General features: G+C 61.5%; 3 protein-coding genes across 3 annotated transcripts in view; 2 read left to right on the top strand and 1 right to left on the bottom strand.

Annotated features, from left to right (window-relative positions):
- Window positions 1-1,864: 1,864 nt before the first annotated feature.
- Window positions 1,865-5,870, top strand: GRB7 (growth factor receptor bound protein 7; the record flags this gene model as incomplete). Its single annotated transcript, XM_082494954.1, has 14 exons — window positions 1,865-2,010; window positions 2,155-2,299; window positions 2,404-2,560; window positions 2,661-2,782; window positions 2,876-2,953; window positions 3,402-3,539; window positions 3,615-3,725; window positions 3,850-3,948; window positions 4,542-4,622; window positions 4,690-4,806; window positions 4,893-4,953; window positions 5,072-5,159; window positions 5,552-5,645; window positions 5,724-5,870. 14 exons carry the CDS (start codon window positions 1,865-1,867, stop codon window positions 5,868-5,870), a joined length of 1,584 nt encoding a protein of 527 aa, XP_082351080.1.
- Window positions 5,871-6,628: 758 nt separating this feature from the next.
- LOC309681087 (retinol dehydrogenase 8-like) lies at window positions 6,629-9,240 on the top strand (the record flags this gene model as incomplete). Its single annotated transcript, XM_082494900.1, has 6 exons — window positions 6,629-6,725; window positions 6,812-6,973; window positions 7,374-7,553; window positions 7,630-7,723; window positions 7,813-7,996; window positions 9,001-9,240. 6 exons carry the CDS (start codon window positions 6,629-6,631, stop codon window positions 9,238-9,240), a joined length of 957 nt encoding a protein of 318 aa, XP_082351026.1.
- A 7,698-nt stretch (window positions 9,241-16,938) lies between these two features.
- The window catches only part of IKZF3 (IKAROS family zinc finger 3), a gene marked incomplete at both ends in the record, with an annotated part of 32,642 nt that continues 28,848 nt past the window's right edge, over window positions 16,939-20,732 (bottom strand). Inside the window, one exon of the mRNA XM_082494774.1 lies at window positions 16,939-17,642. Within this exon, the coding sequence (XP_082350900.1) occupies window positions 16,939-17,642 (704 nt within the window). The remainder of the gene's footprint in view (window positions 17,643-20,732) is intronic.

Genomic DNA, 20,732 nt, shown 5'->3' with positions numbered 1-20,732 from the left:
CCTTGCCCCATAGCCCAAAGGCCCCGGTCCCCCTGTTTGTCCCAGACCGCAGGGACACCCTGTGTCCCCCCACCATCATCACCACCCCATCAGAGCCTCATCACAGCCACCAGGACAGGGCTGGCGTCGGGGTGACCTGAGGCCACAGTGATGAGCTGACGGGTCGGTGGCAGCTCTGGGCCACTGTCCCAGGGCTCTATGGGGTCCCCATCCATCACATCCCCCGTCAGCCCCTCTGGTGTCCCCTGCGTGGCTTGGGGTCACCCTGCATCGTGTCCCACCGTGGACAGCACCACCCCACATGACCCCCGGCTGTCCCCTGTGTCCCCGGGCTCACCCCGGGGCCCGGCCAGGCAGGGAGACCCCAGCCCGGCCCCCCCGGCACTGCCCGGGCAGGGAAGAGGGGACGGAGTAGAGGGTCTGTACCGGTGGGACGGTCAGGGCAGGGATGGGGACATGGCAGGAACAGAGATGGGATGGGGATGGTGGTGGCAGCCGGGTGGTGGCATCGGTCCTGCCTGGCCATGGACTTGGACCCTGATGTGGCCGGGAGGCGGGGGACGGCGACGGGGACAGGGCCGGGCGGCAGGTGAATGATTAACCCGGCCCCGCGCGGCATCCCGGGAATGGCGGGACCTGGCGTGCGCGTGCCCGTGGCTACCAAGAGCCGCCGGCGCGGCCGTGGGCACCACGCGTGTGTTACGTGTGCCACGTGCCGGACGGCCCCGTGCCGCCACGGCCGGGCTGTGCCTGCCCCTGCATGACCCGGGCAACCGGCGGTGGGGCTGGCTGTGCCGGGCTGTGCCGAGCTGTGCCGTCTCGTGCCATGTCGTGCCGTGGCAGGGCTGTCCCAGGGCCATACACATCCCGCAGCCCCATTGAGAATCATTTTGGGGCTGAAAACAGAGCGTTGGCTGGTGTCCCCGCGTCCCCTGAGCACTGTCGCACCGTGTTGGCGCTGGCACCGGGCACCGGCAGCCGGACGTGGGCGAGGGGTGACGCCGCAGTGTGGGGGGCCGTGCCGGCGGGCGAGCTCGGGGCAGTTCCCACGGCGGGCGCGGGCGCCGTCTCCCTCGCCCCCGGCCTGCCGGCGCGGCCGCCCCGGCCCGGATGCCAGCGCGGTGAGGTGGAGCTGGGAGCGGCCGCCAGAACTGGTTTGGCCGGACCCGAGGAGGTGTCTGGGCTGGGCCGCCACCACGCTCCGCTTCCTGCTCCCGCCGGCGCCGCGCTCACCCACCGCTCCTCAGCCCGGCACGGCTCAGCCCGGCACGGCTCAGCCTGGCTCAGCCCAGATCGCTTTGGCCCAATTCGACTCAGCCCAACTTGTCCCCAGCCCAGCTCAGCCGGTGTCTCCCGGTGCCACCATGCTCTCGGCGGTGACGTGGGGCACTGGAGAGGGTCCCGCGTGGGATGTGGAGGCGCTGGGGGATTCTCAGTTGTCTCGTAGGGTGTTGTGCTCACCCTCCTGTCCCTGGACTGGGACAGGGCTGGAGGGACGGGGACACCCCGAGCCCTGGCAGCTGTGTGGGGCTTGGCCGGACCCCCGTGGGGCGTGGGGGCCGGGGGCAGGTAAGGCGGTGCTGAGTCACGCCGCCGCACGCTGACTCACCGCTTGTCTGGGCGCCGGCAAAACACCACCCGGGCAGGTGCCAGGAGTGGGCAGCCCCCGGCAGCGCCGTGGCACTGACTGCCCGCGCCGGCGCGGTGGCGGCGGCTGGCTGTGTGAGGCCCACGTGGGACCCCGGTGTGGCGTCCCTTGGGGGCCACCCACACGTGGCCACAGCCCCCCGGCCCCACTGCCCTGGGGACGAGGACCTGGAGCCTCGTGCCGTGCAGGACCCGCTCTCTCCCCCCAGATAATGCCATGGACGGGGGGGCTCAGCAGAGCAGCCTCCGGGAGCCCCCCGGGCCGGGTGACACGGAGCAGGAGGGGGTCCCCGGCGAGTGGGACGGGGGCGAGGGGCCGCCCGAGGTCAAGCGCTCTCAGCCCCTCTTCATCCACGGCAGCAGGTGAGTGGGGGGACGCGGACCCCGGGGCTCTCCCGCGGAGGTTGGGGGGGCGTCCAGTGGATTGAGGGGGGGGGGGGGGAGACAGGGACACAGGACCCGGTGCTGGGGGGGGTCTGAGGGAGCTCAGCCCCTCTCTGCCCGCAGCCGGCAGCTACCGGAGCAGGAGCCGCGCGCCTCGTCGCTGCCCAGCATCCCCAACCCCTTCCCCGAGCTCTGCAGCCCCTCCAACTCGCCCATCCTCAGCAGCCCGGCCCTGGGGCAGGGACCCCCCCGCGAAGGCGCCTCCCACGTGAGTCGGGGGGCAGAGAGCCGGGGAAGGGGGGCTCAGCCCCCGGGGACGCGGGGTTCCCTCCCGTCGGGGGCCCTGACGCCCGCCCTGGCGCGCGCCGGCAGGTGGTGAAGGTGTTCGGCGAGGACGGCGCGTGCCGCTCGCTGGAGGCGTCGGCGGGGACGACGGCGCGGCAGCTCTGCGAGACGCTGGTGCGGAGGACGCGGGCGCTGCAGGACCACAGCTGGGCCCTGGTCGAGCTGCACCAGCACCTGGCCCTGGGTGAGCCGCCGGCACGGCGCGGCGCGGCGCGGCACGGCACAGCGCGGCACTGGGACACCCCCGGCCGCCCCGCTGAGCCCTGTCCCCCCCTTCCCCGCAGAGCGGTGCCTGGAGGACCACGAGTCGGTGGTGGAGGTGCAGAGCTCCTGGCCCCCTGGCGCCGACAGCCGCTTCGTCTTCCGCAAGAACTTCGCCAAGTACGAGCTCTTCAAGAGCAACGCGGTACGTGGCCGCAGCAAAGCCCGCAGGGACCCGGGTGGCCCATGGGGACCCTGAGCACCCCGTGGGTCTCCCCTGACCCCTCTGTCCCCCCAGCAGTCCCTCTTCCCCGAGGTGATGGTGTCCAGCTGCCTCGAGGCGAACAAGAGCATGGCACACTCCGAGCTCATCCAGGTACCGTGCCCGGCCGTGCCATGGGGGCTCTTCTGTGCTGTGGGGGCCCCACTGTGCCATCGGGGCCCCGCTGTGCCATAGGGACCCCACTGTGCCATGGGGTCCCCTCATTGTGCCATGGGGGCTCTGCTGTGCCGTGGGGACCCCACTGTGCCATGGGGGCTCTGCTGTGCCATCGGGACCCCACTGTGGTGTAGGGACCCCACTGTGCCATGGGGTCCGCCCACTGTGCCATGGACACCCCACTGTGCCATGGGGGCTCTGCTGTGCTGTAGGGACCCCACTGTGCCATGGGGTCCCCCCACTGTGCCATGGACACCCCACTGTGCCATGGGGGCTCTGCTGTGCCAGTGGGACCCCACTGTGCCATGAGGATCCTGCTGTGCCGGGGGGACCCCACCGTGCCGTGGGGACCCCGCCGTGCCCCTCAGCCCTCATCTCCCCCCAGAACTTCCTCAACTCCGGGAGCTGCCCCGAGGTCCAGGGCTTCCTGCAGCTGCGGGAAGCCGGGCGCAAGGTCTGGAAGCGTTTCTACTTCTCCCTGCGCCGCTCGGGGCTCTACTACTCCACCAAAGGCACCTCCAAGGTAAGGGGGGGGGACGGAGGCACGGCCAGGGGGGTGCAGCGGGGCCGGCCCTGACGTCCCCATCTCCCCCCGCAGGACCCCCGGCACCTGCAGTACTTCGCCGACCTCACCGAGTCCAACATCTACTACGTGACGCAGGGCAAGAAGCTCTACGGGACGCCCACCGAGTTCGGCTTCTGCATCAAGGTGGGGATGTCCCTGCCTGGCTGGGGGTCCCGGTCCCCTCCATGTGCCTTCCCCCGCCAAGGGGGCTCTGCCCCCCGAGAGCCGGCTGCGGCTGCCCCGTGACGGCCCCGGCCTCTCCCCGCAGCCCTACAAGGTGCGGAGCGGCGTGAAGGGCCTCAAACTGCTCTGCAGTGAGGACGAGCAGAGCCGGAGCTGCTGGATGGCGGCTTTCCGCCTCTTCAAGGTGGGCACCGGCCCCACCGAGGTGTTACCAGCCTTGTGCTGGGGGATGCTTGAGAGATGCTGGGGGATGCTTGAGAGATGCTGGGGAGATGTTGGGGGGATGCTGGGGAGATGTTGGGGGATGTTGGGGGATGTTGGAGGGATGCTGGGGAGATGTTGGAGGGATGCTGGGGGGATGCTGGGGAGATGTTGGGAGATGTTGGGGGGATATTAGGAGATGTTGGGGGGATGCTGGGGAGATGTTGGGAGATGTTGGGGGATGTTAGGAGATGTTGGGGGATGTTGGAGGGATGCTGGGGAGATGTTGGGAGATGTTGGGGGATGTTAGGAGATGTTGGGGGATGTTGGAGGGATGCTGGGGGATACTCACATCCCAGTGCTGGGGGATGCTGGAGGGATGTCCCCATCCCTGTGCTAGAAAAGATGCAGGATGGGTGTCCCCGTCCCCATGCCGGGTGGATGTAGATGGCCCCATCCCCACACCGGGTGGATGCGGAGGTCCCCCGTCCCCATGCCAGGCGGGTGCTCCCCCACCCCGCTGCGGGACGGAGGCCCCACAGGACCCCCCCCAGCTCACGGGGCTGTTCCCCCCAGTACGGCATGCAGCTCTACCGCAACTACCAGCAAGCGCAGGCGCGGCTGAGCCAACCCTCCTGGATCGGCCCCACGCCCCTGGTGAGTGCCACCCCCCCCAGCCCCCGTCCCGTGGGCAGCCCCTCGCTCATCCCCCGCTTCTCTGCAGCGGAGCGTCTCGGACAACGCGCTGGTGGCCATGGACTTCTCGGGGTGCACGGGCCGGGTGATCGAGAACCCCAGCGAGGTGCTGACGGTGGCCCTGGAGGAGGCGCAGGCCTGGAGGGTGAGTTGGGGTGCAGGGGTGCGAGGGGGACACCCCCCCCCCCCCCGAGCCCACCCTAATGCCCTCTCCTTGCTTTGCGCGGCCAGAAGAAGACGACGCACCGGTACAGCCTGCCGGCAGCGTGCCAGAGCTCCCCGCTCAGCGCCGGTGAGCAGCGCCCGGCCACGGGCTCCCATCCCGCAAAGTCGGGTTGTGCCGAGGGGGAGGGGGGGGTCCCTGCCCCGGGCGGGGGTTCCCCCCGCGCCTGACGCCCAATTCCCCGCAGCCATCCACCGCACCCAGCCCTGGTTCCACGGGCGCATCTCCCGGGAGGACACCCAGCAGCTCATCGGCCGTCAGGGCTTGGTGGACGGGTACGGGGAGCCCAGAGGGGTTGGGGTCCCTCGGGCTCATGGCGGGGACATGGGACCCCTGGGGGGTACGTGACCCCAGGGGTTATAGGGCCCTGTGGCTCATGGGGTGATGCAGGACCCCTGGGAGATGGGGGGAGACTTGCCGGGGCGACATGGGATCCCAGGGGGTTGGGACCCCCCAGGGTTTGCGGGGGGTCTGCCGCCCTCAGGGCTACGGGAGCCTGGGGCCGGGGGGGCACGGCAGGCCCCCGGGGCTCCCAGGGGATATAGGGCTCCTGGGGGTACAGGACCCCAGGGCTTGGCGGGGGGTGGTACCTGGGACCCCGGGGGTGACACAGGGGTGGCAGAGGGGGCCCAGGGTCAGCGGTGACATCTTCCCCCGGGACTCGCAGCGTCTTCCTGGTGCGGGAGAGCCAACGCAACCCCAAGGGCTTCGTCCTGTCCCTGTGCCACCTGCAGAGGGTCAAACACTATCTCATCCTGCCGGTGAGTGCCGGCGGCGGGGGGCCAGGGGGTGCTGGGGGGTGCCGGGGGTGCGAGGGCCTGACCCACCCCCCCCGGCAGAGCGAGGAGGAGGGACGGCTCTACTTCACCATGGACGACGGGCAGACCCGCTTCGCCGACCTCATCCAGCTCGTGGAGTTCCACCAGATCAACCGCGGCATCCTGCCCTGCAAACTGCGGCACTACTGCACCTGCGTGGCCCTCTGAGCCCCGGCACCACCGGCACCGCGTGGCATGGCCGGCACGGCACGGCACAGCCCAGCCCAGCACCACTGGTGCGGCACGGCTTGGCACAGCCCGGCACAGCTCGGCACGGGGCGGCAGGATTGGGCCCAGCTCGGTGCAGCAAGCGCAGGGTCGAGGACGGCTCCCGGGTACCGGCTCTGCCCGCGGGGTCCTGGGGTGCCGGTGGCACTGGGCGCCCCCACACTCAAGCACTTTTTTACCCACCCCCCCCGCAGCACCGGCCCCGAGTGTCCCGGTGGGGCCGTGGCACTCATCACCCCCCAGGCCAGGCGGGTTGGGGGTCCCCAGCCCCAGGAATGGGGTGCTGGGGGTGGTGGGGGGGGCACCCACCACCGCGTCCCCCACGTCCCCGCGAGGCCAGTCGAACTGTGACCTGTTTTATACCAGTGAGAATAAAGGTTATTTTTTCAGAGCTCCTGCCTCCCCCTCGAAAGGAAAACCCGGGGCGCCGGGGGGGTCTGTCCCCAGAGCTCCCCACTGCCGGCGGGCGCACGGCTGGCAGTGTCCCCATGTCCTGCCGTGTCCCCGCGGTGCCCCGGGTCCTACACAAAGGCCCCTCTATGCGCCCCGGGCACCACGTGCGGCTCAGCCACGCGGCCGCTGGCAAATCCCGGTGGGATTAGCCGGGGGGGGGATTAAGTGCCTGGATTTGGGGGGGCTGGGGCCGGGCCAGCTGCTATTAAAGGCGGGGGGCCGGGGAGCGGGGCCGCGGCCGTGCCATGGCTCCCAAGACGGTGCTGATCACCGGCTGCTCCTCCGGCATCGGGCTGGCGCTGGCCGTCCGGCTGGCGCGGGACAAGCAGCGCCGCTTCCGAGGTGAGAGGGGTGGGAGGACACCACCCCACCCCACCCCCATCCCTGGGGGAGACCCCGCGCGGGGCTGAGCCGCCTCTGCCCCCCAGTCATCGCCACCATGAGGAACGTGGGCAGGAGCGGGGCGCTGGCGGCGGCGGCGGGGCCGGCGCTGGGCCGGACGCTGGAGATCAAGCAGTTGGACGTCTGCGACGAGGGCTCCATCCGCGCCTGCCTCGACAGCATCCCCGGGCGCCACATCGATGTCCTGGGTGAGCCCCGGGACCCCCCTCCCACCACGTCCCCGTGGTCCCATATGCCGGGAGCCCCGTGCCGGGGACCCTCCGTGCTGGGGACGCCCCGTGCACCAGGGACACCCCGCACCAGGGGGAACCCATGCACTGGGGACCGTCCATGCCTATGCTGGGGACCCCCCGTGCACCAGGGACCCCCTGACCCCGTGCACTGGGGACACTCTGAGCCAGGGACATCCTGCACCAGGGACCCTCCGTGCACTGGGGACCCCCTCTGCCGGGGACACCCCGTGCACCAGGGACCCTCCGCACCCAGGGCATCCCATGCTGGGGACCCTCCATGCACCAGGGACCCTCTGAGAGCATGGGGACCCCCCCCACACACAGGGGACGCCCCGCTGATGCCCCGTGCCCTCAGTCAGCAACGCCGGGGTGGGCATGGCGGGTCCCCTGGAGTGCCAGAGCCTGGCGGCCATGCAGAGCCTCATGGACACCAACTTCTTCGGCCTCGTCCGCCTGGTCAAGGAGGTGCTGCCCGACATGAAGCGGCGCCGCGGGGGCCACATCGTGGTCATCAGCAGCATCATGGGCCTGCAGGGTAGGGGGGGACGGGGTGCCCCGGTGGGACCAACCCACCCCCCACAGCCCTGACTGGGACCCCCCCACCCATCCAGGCATCGTCTTCAACGACATCTACGCGGCCTCCAAGTTCGCGGTGGAGGGTTTCTGCGAGAGCCTGGTGGTGCAGGCACTGCGCTTCAACGTGGCGTGAGTCCGGGGGCTGGCGGCCAGCACGGCCCCCCGGGGCGGGGGCATCTGGGGGGTGCCAGGGTTCCCAGCGCCACATCCCCGGGCAGGATCAGCCTGGTGGAGCCGGGGCCGGTGACGACGGAGTTCGAGGCGAAGGTGTACGAAGAAGCCGAACGCGCCGACTACTCACGGACCGACCCCGAGACAGCCGACATCTTCACCAACCTCTACCTGAGGAACTCCAAGGACGTCTTCGCCAGCCTGGGCCAGACCCCCGAGGACATCGCGGAGGTGATGGACGGGTGGGCGGGTGGCCCCGCCGGGCTGGGGGCTGCCCTCCTCCCACCCCCCCCGCCTGGCAGCCCCGGGCTGGGCTGGGCTGTCTTGAGAAGCCTCAATTAGCCCTAACGAGGAGCAGCAGCCCCCAGCTGGCAGCAGGGCAGGGGTCCTGCCCCACCGCTCCTTCCTCCCTGAGCTCCATCCTGATGGGGCTGAGCCCGGCTGGGAATGGGGATGGGGATGGGATGGGGTGGGGATGGGAAATGGAAGGGGAAGGGGAAGGGGAATGGAGATGGGAATGGAGATGGGATGGGAATGGGAATTGGAATGGGAATAGGAATGGAATGGAATAGGAATGAGGATGGGAAGGAGGTGGGAATGGGAATGGGAATGGGAATGGAGATGGAATGGAATGGAGAAGGAATGGAATGGAATGGAATGGAATGGAATGGAATGGAATGGAATGGGGATGGGAATGGGGATGGGGATGGAGATGGGATGGGATGGGAATGGGAATGGGAATGGGAATGGGATGGGAATGGAATGGAATGGAATGGAATGGGGATGGGGATGGGGATGGGGATGGGATGGGAATGGGAATGGGAATTGGAATGGGAATAGGAATGGAATGGAATAGGAATGAGGATGGGAAGGAGGTGGGGATGGGAATGGGAATGGGAATGGAATAGAATGGAATGGAATGGAATGGTGATGGGAATGGAGATGGGATGGGATGGGATGGGATGGGATGGGATGGGATGGGATGGGATGGGATGGGATGGGATGGGATGGGATGGGAATGGGAATGGAATGGAATGGAATGGAATGGAATGGAATGGGGAATGGAGATGGGATGGGATGGGATGGGATGGGATGGGATGGGATGGGATGGGATGGGGATGGGAAAGGATGAGGATGGAGATGGGAATGGGGATGGAGATGGGATGGGGCTGAGGAGGGGACAGGGACAGGAAGGGACAGTGACAGGAAGGAGACAGTAATGTCCTCATGTGCAGCACACGCTGCGGGTGATCGAGGCAGCCCGGCCGCCCTTCCGGCACCAGACCAACGTGGCGTACACGCCGATGGCCGCGCTGAAGCACGCCGACCCCAGCGGCGCCCTCATGACCGACGCTTTCTACAAGCTGGTATTCAAGTACGACGCGGTGCTGCGGCTCAGCCTCCGCGCCATCCGCCTGCTGCGCTGGAAGGCCCAGAAGGTGAAGGAGGGCGCCCGGCTGCTGGGCTTCAAGTAGCCCCCGCGGCCCCCCGGGCACCCGGCTCACCTCGGGGGGCTGCTGGGAGGCGGGGGGCCAGGGGGGCCAGGACCCGCGTAGGGTTTCGCTTCCTGCTGCCGGCCCGAAATAGCGCCCGCCGCCGCTGTATTAAAATCGGGAGTGGTATTTTTAACCAGCGCCGGGTTGAAAAAAAGCAGAGCGGCTTCCTCCGAGAGTGCAGCGGCCGTGACGGGGCTGGGAAGGGCTGGCAGCTGCCCCCCCGCCTGCCTCCCGCTCCCTGGGGGCACCCGGCGTCCCCCCCTCCCCCCCTCCCCCGGCACATGGCACCCGCTGGCATGTGGCACCCCGGTGTCCTGGCCCATTTCTCCCCCACCACGGCCACCAGCGACGGTTGCGTCCTCCTTCCCCTGGGGGGTCCCTTGCGGGGTCGGCAATGCTCCCTGGGGGGGGCTCCCACATGATGGACCATGTCACCCCCCCTTTGGCACCAAGCCCCACGGCACTGGGGCAGCTCCGGGGGCTGCAGGGCACCGCGGCGGCTCGGCTGCAGCGCTGGGTGCAGAGGGTGCAGGAGCTGGCGCAGGGAGGGGAGGAGGGTGCAAAGGGTGCGCGGTGTGTTCAGGGGGTGCACGGGGGGGTGGGGGGTGTGTGCAAAGGGGCTGCAGGGACCGGTGCAGAGCGCACGTGGGCTGCACGGTGAAGGCCGGCTGCTGGGCGCAGGGTGGGTGCTGCGTGCACGGTGGGTGCAGGATGGGTGCACGCCAGGCTCCGGGAGCAGACACGCCAGGGGGACCCCCGCACCCTGCGCTGCCCTGGGGGGCGTTCTGGGGGTGCAGGCGGTGCCTGGGGTACCCTGGGGGTGGGGGTGGGGGGTGCAGGCTGTGCCTCCCCCCCCTTCCCCGGGCTGGTGGTGGGGTGCTCGCGTGTGGGTGCCTGGCGTGACTGCGCCGGGAGGTGAGAGCAGGGGGAAACCGCAGGGAGGCCCGGCATGATTCAACGCCGCGGGGCCGTTTCTCAGAAACCTTCCTGGCTCCCACCGTGCTTCCCGGTCCGGCTGCACCGGAGCCGGGGATGCCCGGCAGCCTCGCCGCTGCCCAGGATGGAGGGTGCAGGGATGCAGGTGTGGCACGGATGCGGAGTCCCCACTGCAGACCCCTCCCAAACCCCTGCCAGGACCCCCCTGCCCAGGGGCGAGGGGCTGGATGGCGGCTGCAGCCCCGTGCACGGCGCAGCGTGCACCAGCCCGTGCCACGCACGTGGCCTCCCCGGGCTCGGCCGGCTCCGGGCGCCTTGGGGACAGGATGACTGCAGGGGGGGGAGAGGAAATATTTTTGCATTATTCCCCTTTCTTGCATAAGTTAATGGCAAAGCGGTGGTGGGGACCGCGGCCCCGGGGCTATGGCAACGGCGCAGCACCTGCGGGACGTGCAGGGGTGACATCAAAGTGGCGGTGGAGATGCAGCCTCCCCCCCCCTCGCTGCGGTTTTTGCAGATTTGACTAACTTTCTCCGCTCTGGGGGACAGGGATGGGGGGGCTGTGCTTGGTCCCGGGGAGCAACAAGGCGGGGGGGTGGGTGGGGGCCCTGGCTGCGGCTCAGCCCCCCCCCCAGAGCCACAGCCATGAGAAACGAGGCCGAGGGAGGACGGGAGCCCCCAGACACCCCCAGCCTCACGGTGTCCCCCAGTCCCCAGGGGAGCAGCAGTGGGGCTCCTGCTTGGGGGAACATGGGGGGGCAGGATCATCCCCAACACCCCTCAGGGGCAGTGGGTGTCCGGGGGCAGCAGCGCTGTGATGGCCTCAGCCCCGTTCACAGCCCATCTCACCAACGCCGGCGGTGGGAAGGGGGTCCCGGGCAAAGCGGTGGGGGAAGAGGGGGCTGCTGTGGCCTGGGCTGGGGCGGGGGGGGGGAGGTCCTCCATCGGTGGGGGCACCTGGGCCATGCTTAAGGCTGAGGAGCATCATCTCCAGCCTGGGAGCATCTTCCCTGGTGGTGGAGCACCGTTGCAGAGTGCGGGAGCATCATCCCCAGCCGAGGAGCGTCGTCCCCGTCCCACCCTTCGCTGCAGCCCCGCCGGGTGCCGGGGTGGAGGCTCTGCCCGAGGGGGGCAAAGCCGCTCGGGTCGGAAGGAGCTTCTTCTAAAAACAATCTTCTCTTGGGACTTTCCTTGCCCCGGCGAGCCCTGCGTGTGACAACTGTCAGCCGCTCCCCGCGCTCTCGCTCCCCCGAGGATTTCGCTGCGCCCCCAGGTGCGCCGGCTTGCTGCGATGCAAATGTGGCACCAGATATAACCCCGCCGAGGGAATGGCTCGGTGGCGCGGGAGCACGCGGCTCCCCGGGGAGCTTCACTTCCCTCCCGGCGAAGCGAGGGGGGGGCACCAGGCGTGACGTGAACCTGCTGCCCCTGTCGCGGTGCCGCCGGTGCCCCTGCTTTGCAGCCCGCGTGTCCCGTGGCACCTGCGGCTGGGAGCCCCGGCGCTGCAGACTCCCCCTCGGCCGTGCCAGCGTTGGGCAAAGACCCCAGCGGTGCCCCTCATCCGCTGTCACTCAGCCCTCCCCGAGGGAAAGGGGACACGGAGGTGGCCCCGTGCCCCGCTGACGCCTTGTCCCGTGGCTTTTGGGGGCAGCGGGAGGCCGGCAGAGCCGCCCAGCCCACGCGGAGAGCTGCGAAACGCCGGCGGGTCCTCGGTGGGATGGGGCGGAGGAGCGTGACTCAGTGAAAGGCTGGAGAAGTGGGACAAGGAGGAGGTGGCGGCGGTGACTCAGTCCTCCCTCACCCGCTCTTCTCTCCCGGCACCGCTGGTCTTCAGGTGCCGGACCGCTCCCCGAGGGGGAGCAGGAGCCGGCCGGGATGCTCAGAGGATGCAGTTCAGCACCCCGCAGAGTTTTATAGGATTTTATTCAGGCGTTACAAAGCGTGTTTCAACACGACGGGGTAAACGAGTTCCTCTCTGCTCTATGGCAATTACAGCATATCAGCAGATAAGGATCTCTCTGTCATAACACCAACCGAACGGTTTTATAAGCCTGGTGCTTTAAAGGGGTTCTGGCTCCAGGCAGAAGAGGGCCGAGGGGTTTTTTAGCACCAAAACAGCTCTTATTCAGGGCAAAACCAGGCTGGGGATCCGCTGCGGGACCCGCTGCCCCCCAGCCCTGACCCCCCTGCGAGCACCGGCACTGTTTCACCCAGTCCTTCAGCGTGACCTGGCGGCGTCACAGCCAGGGGAAAATAACTCTTGGCACCTGCGTTTCAGCCAGGCTGGGAGGGAAGCGCAGGTAAAAGAGAAAAAGGATCCTCTGACTTTCTTTTTTTTTTTTTTTTTTTTCTTTTGTTTCAAGCCTGTCCAGCTTCTTGTGGTAGAAGGTGTCAGGAGAGAATGAAATAAGTGTGAACAACGTCAACCTGCTGAAACAGGTGCTAAAAAAGGGCTGCGGGAGGGTTGGCGTGAGCCTCCGCCCTCCGCGCCTGCCAGGATGTTTCCGTCTGACTGATGTGCTCCGGCGCGGTGGGCGCAGCCCCCGTCACCCCACGGAAACCCGGAGCCCACCCCGCGCCCGCTGGAGCAGCCGTGCTTCAAGCACATCCCATGGCGGGTCCAGGCACATGGGGCTGAGCGTTGCCTGCGCCCCACGCGGCCGCAGGGGCGGCAGACCTGTCCCCGTGCAGATCTCGGGGGACACCATCCAGCGCTACCGGCTTTGCCGGGAGGAGCGGCAAGACCGCAGCTGCATGGGGAGAAATTTGAGGGGTGCGTGCCCCTTTCACCAACCCCTTCCCAAACGTTCCTCTCCCCCACCCTGCGTGCCGGCGAGAGGGCAGCGTCCCTCACACACGCCCGGCATCACCTGCACATCACCAGGGATCCCAGGCGCAAACCTGGCTGCAAGCATTTGCCAGTGCCACAGCTCAGCACCCGGCCAAGGCCACCGCCGCCTCCTCCGCGCTTCTACCGGAGCCCGGTTTCGCTATGACTGTGCTCGGTATCACCACGGTGAGGAGGACGGTGCTTGGTGACACATCACGTCGCAGGGAGCGTGTCCCCAGGCTGGGAGCAGCTGCCAGCCTGCACGCTCGGGCTGGAGCACAGGGCATCCCGCGGGAATCGCTTCTGCTCTACCGGGGCAAATTTGGGCCGTTCCCCTCCCTCCAACTCTTGTCCTGAGCTCGCTGGGGAGATCGGGAAAGCCGACGGCAGCCCCCGGTCAGAGAAGGGTGCGTTTCCTCGGACCGTATTGTTCATCTATTGACCAAAACTGAAGACCAACACCATTTTTCAGCAGTTAGAGGCGCAGACTCCATTATCGGTAAATCTCCCAGTGCATCAGCACGGCACCGAGTAACTAGTTGGCGTTCTGCTAACCACAGCCCTCAGCCCCGACTGGAAGCACCACGGCTCCGCGCTGGTCACAGGTTTCCTCGCATGTGTGTGATCTGCAGACGCCAGAGGGGACAGGCGGCAGCAGCTCCAGCCCTGCTGCCCTCAGCTGGCTCCTGCCCACGGGCCAGCGCTTGCCGGCCACCTCCCGGTTCAGAGCGTTGGGCTCACCTCGGCTTTCGTGGCTGCAGGGAACAAGCTTTGGTGTGGGCGAGCAGCGAAGCACAGCGCAGCACCCGGGGTCCCTTCACCTATTACGTACATGAGAGTTTACTGAAATTTTAAAAAAATTCAGTAAAGTTTTAAGCACAAGAGGATCACTTTTTAATGCTAAAAGCCCGTTCCTGAGCCTCCTCCGTGCTGCCCGCTGTCTAGGTATAATTGGGCAGTAAATAAAGAAACCAAGCGAGAGAGCCCAACAGTCGGCGGGAGCGCCTTCAAAGGGAACCGTCCAAACAGAAACTTGTTTCCTACCAAAACAACCAAACCAGGGGCAGAATAACTCGGGCTCCCAACAAATACTGGCATTTTTTCCCCCTCCATCTTCCCAGACGAGGAGTTTTGCAAAGATCCTCTGAGCTCAGCGACCTGTGCGATATCGAGCGCAGCCCTTCGACCTACGGGCACAGCCCAAGGGGATTCTCTGCCTCCCGGGACAGCGCGGCCGGGGGTTGCTTGGGGAGGGACGGGGTCAGCTGCACCAGCAGGGTCCCCCAGCGCAGCGGGAGGCGCAGGGAGGGGGCTGACCCCGGCACCGCACGGCACTGGCACATCCAGCTCTCCAGCCCCACTGCCAGGACACAGCGGAGGCCGGCGCCGGCCCCGGTTCAGGGAGTCGAGGGCACACGCTTGGCGAGCATCACACAGCAGATCAACAGCACTCATAAAAATATATATATATTTTTTAATAAATGACCGGGTTGAAATTCCACAGCATGTGATTGTTCAACTAACGAGGTTACCGCTCGCCAACTCCAGACAGAGCAGGGAACTTCTTTTGGTTCAGCCTATCTTGAAATCACGACTCTGCCCGAGCAGCGGTGGGAAAACGGTGCCGTGCGGGCCGGGCACTGCGAGCAGCTGCCTCCTTCCTCTCAAAAACCTGGCAGCACCGCTCACGCCGAGCTGCTTGGAGGCGCAGGGGTTGACTGCTCACCTTATCTGGGAAGCAAGGGTAGGTGGCTGAGGCCCTGCCTGGCGGTAAGCGAAGAGTGGGAGAGTAATTTGAAGAGTGTTTTCAAGGATTCTGTAGCGGCGTGAGAAAGAAACTGGCGGTGCTGCGTGACACACATTCGGCAATCTGAGGAGCTTCCTGTGCAAACGACAAGTTACGTTTTACTGTGCGTAACCTTATTCATTTCTGTTGAACCGTGAGGCGCGTTTTCATCAGCCATGATGGGCACGTAACGCAGTCGCTGCCCCCAAGAGAACGCAGCAGGAGAGATGGAGTTATCGAACGATTGACGCTAACTGAAGCGGGGAACTGGCTGAAGCCTTTCCAAGTCCTCAGACGACCCAGTTAAGCCCCTGGTGGAACTGCAGCCTCGCTCGCAGGACTGTCGGTCGTGCCATGACATTGGGTATTCGTCAGGGAAGAACCAACATCCACCCGCTCACCGAGTGTGCCTCATGATGGGAAACTGGTTATTGGAAAAGATCCTAAACTGGTTATTGGAAAAGATCCTAAACCTATTTGATAACCACAGGCATAGCATCACTCATGGGGCAAATTAGTTCTCCTTCCCCCCGGCGATAAGCAGGACGTAGGCTCTAGCACTTCCGCAGCACTTCAGATACTCAAGCGCTGCGCAGACTAATTTAACCTTCTTCAGACTTACCCTTACTGGGGAAAATGAGCATAACTTTATTTTTTTGTACCTTAAAATTCAGGGAGGGAGAAAGTATTTGAGCCAAAAGAGTGAGCCCAGGTCAGAGGGAGGAATGAAATTCTGTATTTCTTGATCCTCAGCACTCCACCGGGGTCTCTGGGCCGCAGCCCTCCCTCACGGAAAGGGATGGATCACCACGGATATTGTCACGGCAACGTTGAAAAAGTACAAAAGCAATGTAGATATCAAACCATACCATGGATGCAAAAAGTCCACCACAACACACTTAACTCTACATTATACAAAAATACTTCGCAAAGAATAAACATTCACTCAGCAAAACTCTTATCAAATTCGTATCTTCAGCACAGTGACTAATAATACAGCTGCAGAGCAACGATTAGATTAAAAGAACTATTTTAAAAACCAGCTTCAAAGTAATGGTAAATACTCATTTTGCAAAACAGCACATTTCACTCCGAGGGATATCCCCACGTAAAACCAGACAGTGTGATTGAGCTGTCAGCTCCCACACAGTCATGTATGCAGATTCTCACGGTGTCTGCTGCCAGGACAGGGCGACTCCCGCTCCGAGCCCAACGCCGGCCGCCCTCCGCAGGGACGCTGCGTGCCAGGGCCGGCCACCGACCGGACGGCACGGCCACCGGTTCTGCTGCTGGAGCTGAGCAGGAGCAAGGTGGTGGCACAATGCAGAGCGCGGTTTCGTCCTCGTTCCTGGCATCCATCAGAAAGGAGGACTTTCCATCAGAGAAAATCTGGATTTCCCCCAGACTGCATGGATGAGCCAGCCAGTGATCTCACTGGGTATCCCAAAAATGCATACCGTTAAAAAACCCCAACCCTAAAATAGGTCTCATTTCTTATTTTGCTATTACTGAGTAAGATGCACGTGGGAGTGACTTTAAAGAAAGTGAACAGAGGGGTAAGAAAAATGAAAGTGTGGCAGGGCCACATGCTCTTTAAGGCTTAGGGGAAAACCTTTAAAGAAGAATTAATAACCCCTCCCAGACACACGTTTTCCTTGTTTCGGTCATCAGCCATTTGAAGACCATCGGGATTGTACCAGCTAGGAAAAGCTCCTCTGATGGACTCCTGACGATACATCCGACCGAGCAGGGAAACTGGCAGCAGGGCATCAAAACCTTTTGCACTGAGTTAAAGCATACATTATAAAAACAAACAGACATTAAAAAATAAAAACATCCTAAATGGCTCTTAATTTTCACAAAAGTAAAATTCATATAAAAATCAGTCTCTGCTCCTGGTATGTTGTACAGTACCACTCACCACAGCAGCTAGCCATAGACGCTACAGAAACACTGAATTATTTATAAAAAAAAAATTGGAAAAGGTGTCACCTCCCTGTGACACTTATTTAAAACCTGGCATAGAAAAATACTCAAGAAATTTCTTTATACTAATTAAAAAACAAACAAGCAAGCCAACCCTCCACCCTAAACCAAAGCCTTTGGCCTTGGAAAACCAGTCCTTTTATTTCAGTACTACTCTGTGCTCTCCTCGTGCTATGTGTGAGGAAAATTCGTATCGGTCATGGCTTCTGTACCCGCAGACATTGCACTCGAAGGGATCGCGGAACCCATGGCAGCCCATGTGGATGGTGAACATCACGTAATCCAAAAAGAGGACACGGCAATGATCGCACCGGTAGACCCCGATGGCTTCCCCTTCCTTGTTGATGACCTTAAAGGCATCGCGGGGGCATATGGCAGGTGGCTTGATTATGTCATAGGGCCTTGGGAAATCCTTCAAGGACTGGAGGCCATTGCGGGCCTGAGTGGGGATCATTTGGCTTTGATGGAAGGTGGGATTCTGCCGCTCCTCGTGGTTGCTGTCAGTGTCTGTGGAGTCTTGGCCGCTGTTGTTCGGGGAAAGGCCTCTGTCGGAAGACAGGCTTTTGTCCCTGAGGTGGGCATGGCTCTTCTCCGCATCCTGCGAGGTGCCGTTTGGCACGTCGGTGCGGGTCAGCGGTATGGGGTACAGACTGCTTATGACGGGGACCATTTCGGAGGTGGGAGCTGGTGGGGTCTGCACAAGAGGGCGCAAGGCTTCAGCCCCAAGGTAGGTGATGGCATTGTTTATGGCCTGGTCCATCATGCGTCCTTGCATTATGTCGCTTTCCTTCTCATACATGAAACCTGAATTATAATTAACATCAAAACTATGTCGTTTCTCACCTGCAAGAGAGGAGAGGTATTAAATTACCTGGGTGGGTAAGGAAGTATTTAAACTCTGTGATGCCCTTTCTAAATGGCAGTAGTTTCTGGAAAGAGGCATGAAATGTTCTCTGCTGAAAGAGGCTGTTCACGTACACAAGTAGCTTTTGGGGGGGCTGTGTGTGTGATTGTTTTAAAGCCCAGCCTTGAAAGCAAAAGAACCTAATAGAGGAGGTGGTGAGGATACTTAGGGGACAATTCATCATTATTTTTTTTTTAATTATTCTGGGACTTAAGGGGAAGAATATTATCAAAGCTTCCATAGATTAACTTCTCTCACCTTTTTTATAGAAAAGGGTAAATAATCATTAATGAAAATACTTGTAAAAGAGCTAACGGATAATGAACCAAAATAGCCCATTTTCAGGTCCAAGACTGCAACCTTTCGTTCTTGGCTTGGCCCCCGAGAAGCGTACCCCCCTCGAGCAGAAACAGCGAAGACGAGGGCCGGCTGAGACCTGATGCACTTTTCACTGCTTTTACCCATCTCATAGAGCCCTCTTTTATACGTGCTTGGACACTGAAGTCAATTTTGCCCACTGTCCTCTGACAACTACAGCTTCCTCTGCAGCGCGCCTGGTTTCTTTGAACTCAGTGCGGGTTTTCAGACAACATGACAGCGGCAGCTATGTACATATGTACAGAAGAACACATTTAGGGCCACTTGGTACGGGGCTAGTGAAAGAGGAGTGGAAGGTATCCCTCTCTGGGTGTGCTGGGGCTTTGAAAGCACTAGACTAGACAACAGGAGGAGAGCTAAGAGACTGGACCTGAAATTCCACTCACGCCTCTTCCAGCAAGGACTAGGGCAGGGGAGGCTGGGCAGCACACGGCAACTAGTTTTCTCCACGCCAGGTGCAGGGAGGAAATAAAACTGCACCCCAAAAGGACTAAAGTCACTTTTTTGATGAATGTCTAGAAATAAGTAAGCGAATTTTGTGGTTACATAAACCATGAAATTGTTCATAGCTTTAAAAAAAAAAATGGCCCAGACCAAATGTTTCATGTGCAAGTGACTTGCAAACATCAGATCCACTAATCTTTTAGTTACGGTAACTCGAGTAGTGCAGATGTTTATCAGTCACCTGTCAACACCATGACTCAATGTATATGAAACTCATTAGGTTTCACTGCAGAGGCAGAAAACCAGGAACTCACGTTTCTCTTATAAAACACTCAAAAAGGTTAGTGAACCACAAGAGTGTAACTGCTTCCAACCCTCAACAAAACTTGCTATCCAGCTTTACACAGAAGGAAACAAAACAATATAGCACATTTTATGACTCATAAAACCAGCTCCAGGCAAGTGAAAGATATGAACAAATTTGAAGTTTAAAAAAAAAAAAAAGGGCAACAAAAGCAAAAATAGGCAGGACTCCCTATAAATTCTGGGTTAGGATTCGCTGTCATAATGTAAGACACAAAAAAAGGCAATGTATGATCACTGAGGCTCTCACAGTATTCTGTTATTCCACTATCCTGGTGGCTTTTAAAGTCCCCACGATAGCTCATTCTGTCTCACTTAAATTACCAGTTATATCAAATGAAATGCAAATACCCAAATTTTCTTCTGACATACATTCATGTGTCATGTTGCTGTACGCTTTTAAAAGGCCACGGCACATCAGATGCAGACTCCTTATGTGACAGGGCAAGAAACGAGGCTGTAAACTACACTGCGACATTTCTAAGACACTTTGGGAGGAAAAGGCATTACATAAAGAATGGCTTCTCCCTCTCCCTCCCCCCCACTGTCTCAGCAGACACCTCAAGGCAAGCATGTGTCTGATTTCGATACCTCGGTAAGATGCCTATATTTAGGCAGGCTGAATCTGCATGAAAGTGCCACAGAAAGTGCTAACCGTATATCCAGAACGTCAAGCGATGGCACCGGATCGCAATCAAACAGAGTGGGGGGGGGGCGGCAGGGGGGGGGAACCTCTTAATTGTTTATTTTGTTTCCTCTCAGTGAAATACAGCAAACCTCTCCTTGGAAAGAGACAAAAAGCCAGACCAGCGCTTCACTCAAAACCGACAGCAATCAGTCAGGAGAAAGTTGATCTCAATGATTTTGAAAAAGGGAAAGGAGTATACGGGGACCGGGGGGTGAGTAAGCCGGACCGTGCTGAAAGCAGTCCATGTTTGATCTCTGCAGCCGGCAGGCCAACGTAACAAATTATTCTGAGTTAAGCCACTAAGTTATTGAAAAACACTACATTAAAAATTAAATTTACAGGTTCGCTAGTGTTCATTTACAAAGCAGCCGCTGGTTAGCAGAACATCGTTCCTGGGGTTTTTTGGGTTCTGTTTGTCTCAGTGCAATGCAAAAGCTTTCCCCCTCAAAATTCACACATGAGCCATAGCATATGACACATACTCATGTGCTGCTCAGTGATGCTTCGCTTACTCTAAAATGTACGTAGAGTTCTGCAACCTGATGAGATGCGGACACTGGAAACGGGGAGTGAACCTGCTTCCTGCCGCTGTGCTAACCAAAGCAGGCGAATTCTCATTAGACTCTGCACACTGGGGGATCACGGCGGCTGTTGCTCTGTCAGAACCGCACCAGCACTTTGACCACTATGGGAAATAGATTTGTACTCCGGGTCTCAGGGAGAACTTGTTTTTACAAAGGGAGAAATAGAGAAGTCTGTGGGTCAAGATACTCAGCTGGTGGAAACTGGCAGAAACGCACTGACTGCACGGGTTCCTTCGCCTTGCGTCAACTGAAGATACAGCCCCATGAGCGTTTGGTACAGCAGCGAAGTGCCACCAGCACAGGCATCTATTCTGCTGGGCTATTTTCATGTGTTGGTTTTCTTTTTTAAATACCTTTTCATGAATCAAACCAGGAAGTACAAAAAGTCCGGGTTTGTAGGTTTGGTCCCTATACACGCAAAATGGAAATCCGCAGCAAAATAGGAAACACAAAATCATAAACGTCCATTCAAATCCTTGTTCCCTCGTAACTAAAGGAAAAGCTGAGGACAAAATCTTTGCAGGAGAAGCCTTTGAAGGGGGGCCCAGTGTAGAGGTTAAGAGTCAAGTCTA

The sequence above is a fragment of the Vanellus vanellus genome (assembly GCF_965231255.1).
Source record: "Vanellus vanellus genome assembly, chromosome: 24".
Classification (NCBI taxonomy): Eukaryota; Metazoa; Chordata; class Aves; order Charadriiformes; family Charadriidae; genus Vanellus; species Vanellus vanellus.
The sequence above is the reverse complement of the archived record's forward strand: the minus strand, read 5'-3'. Positions and strand labels throughout refer to the sequence as shown.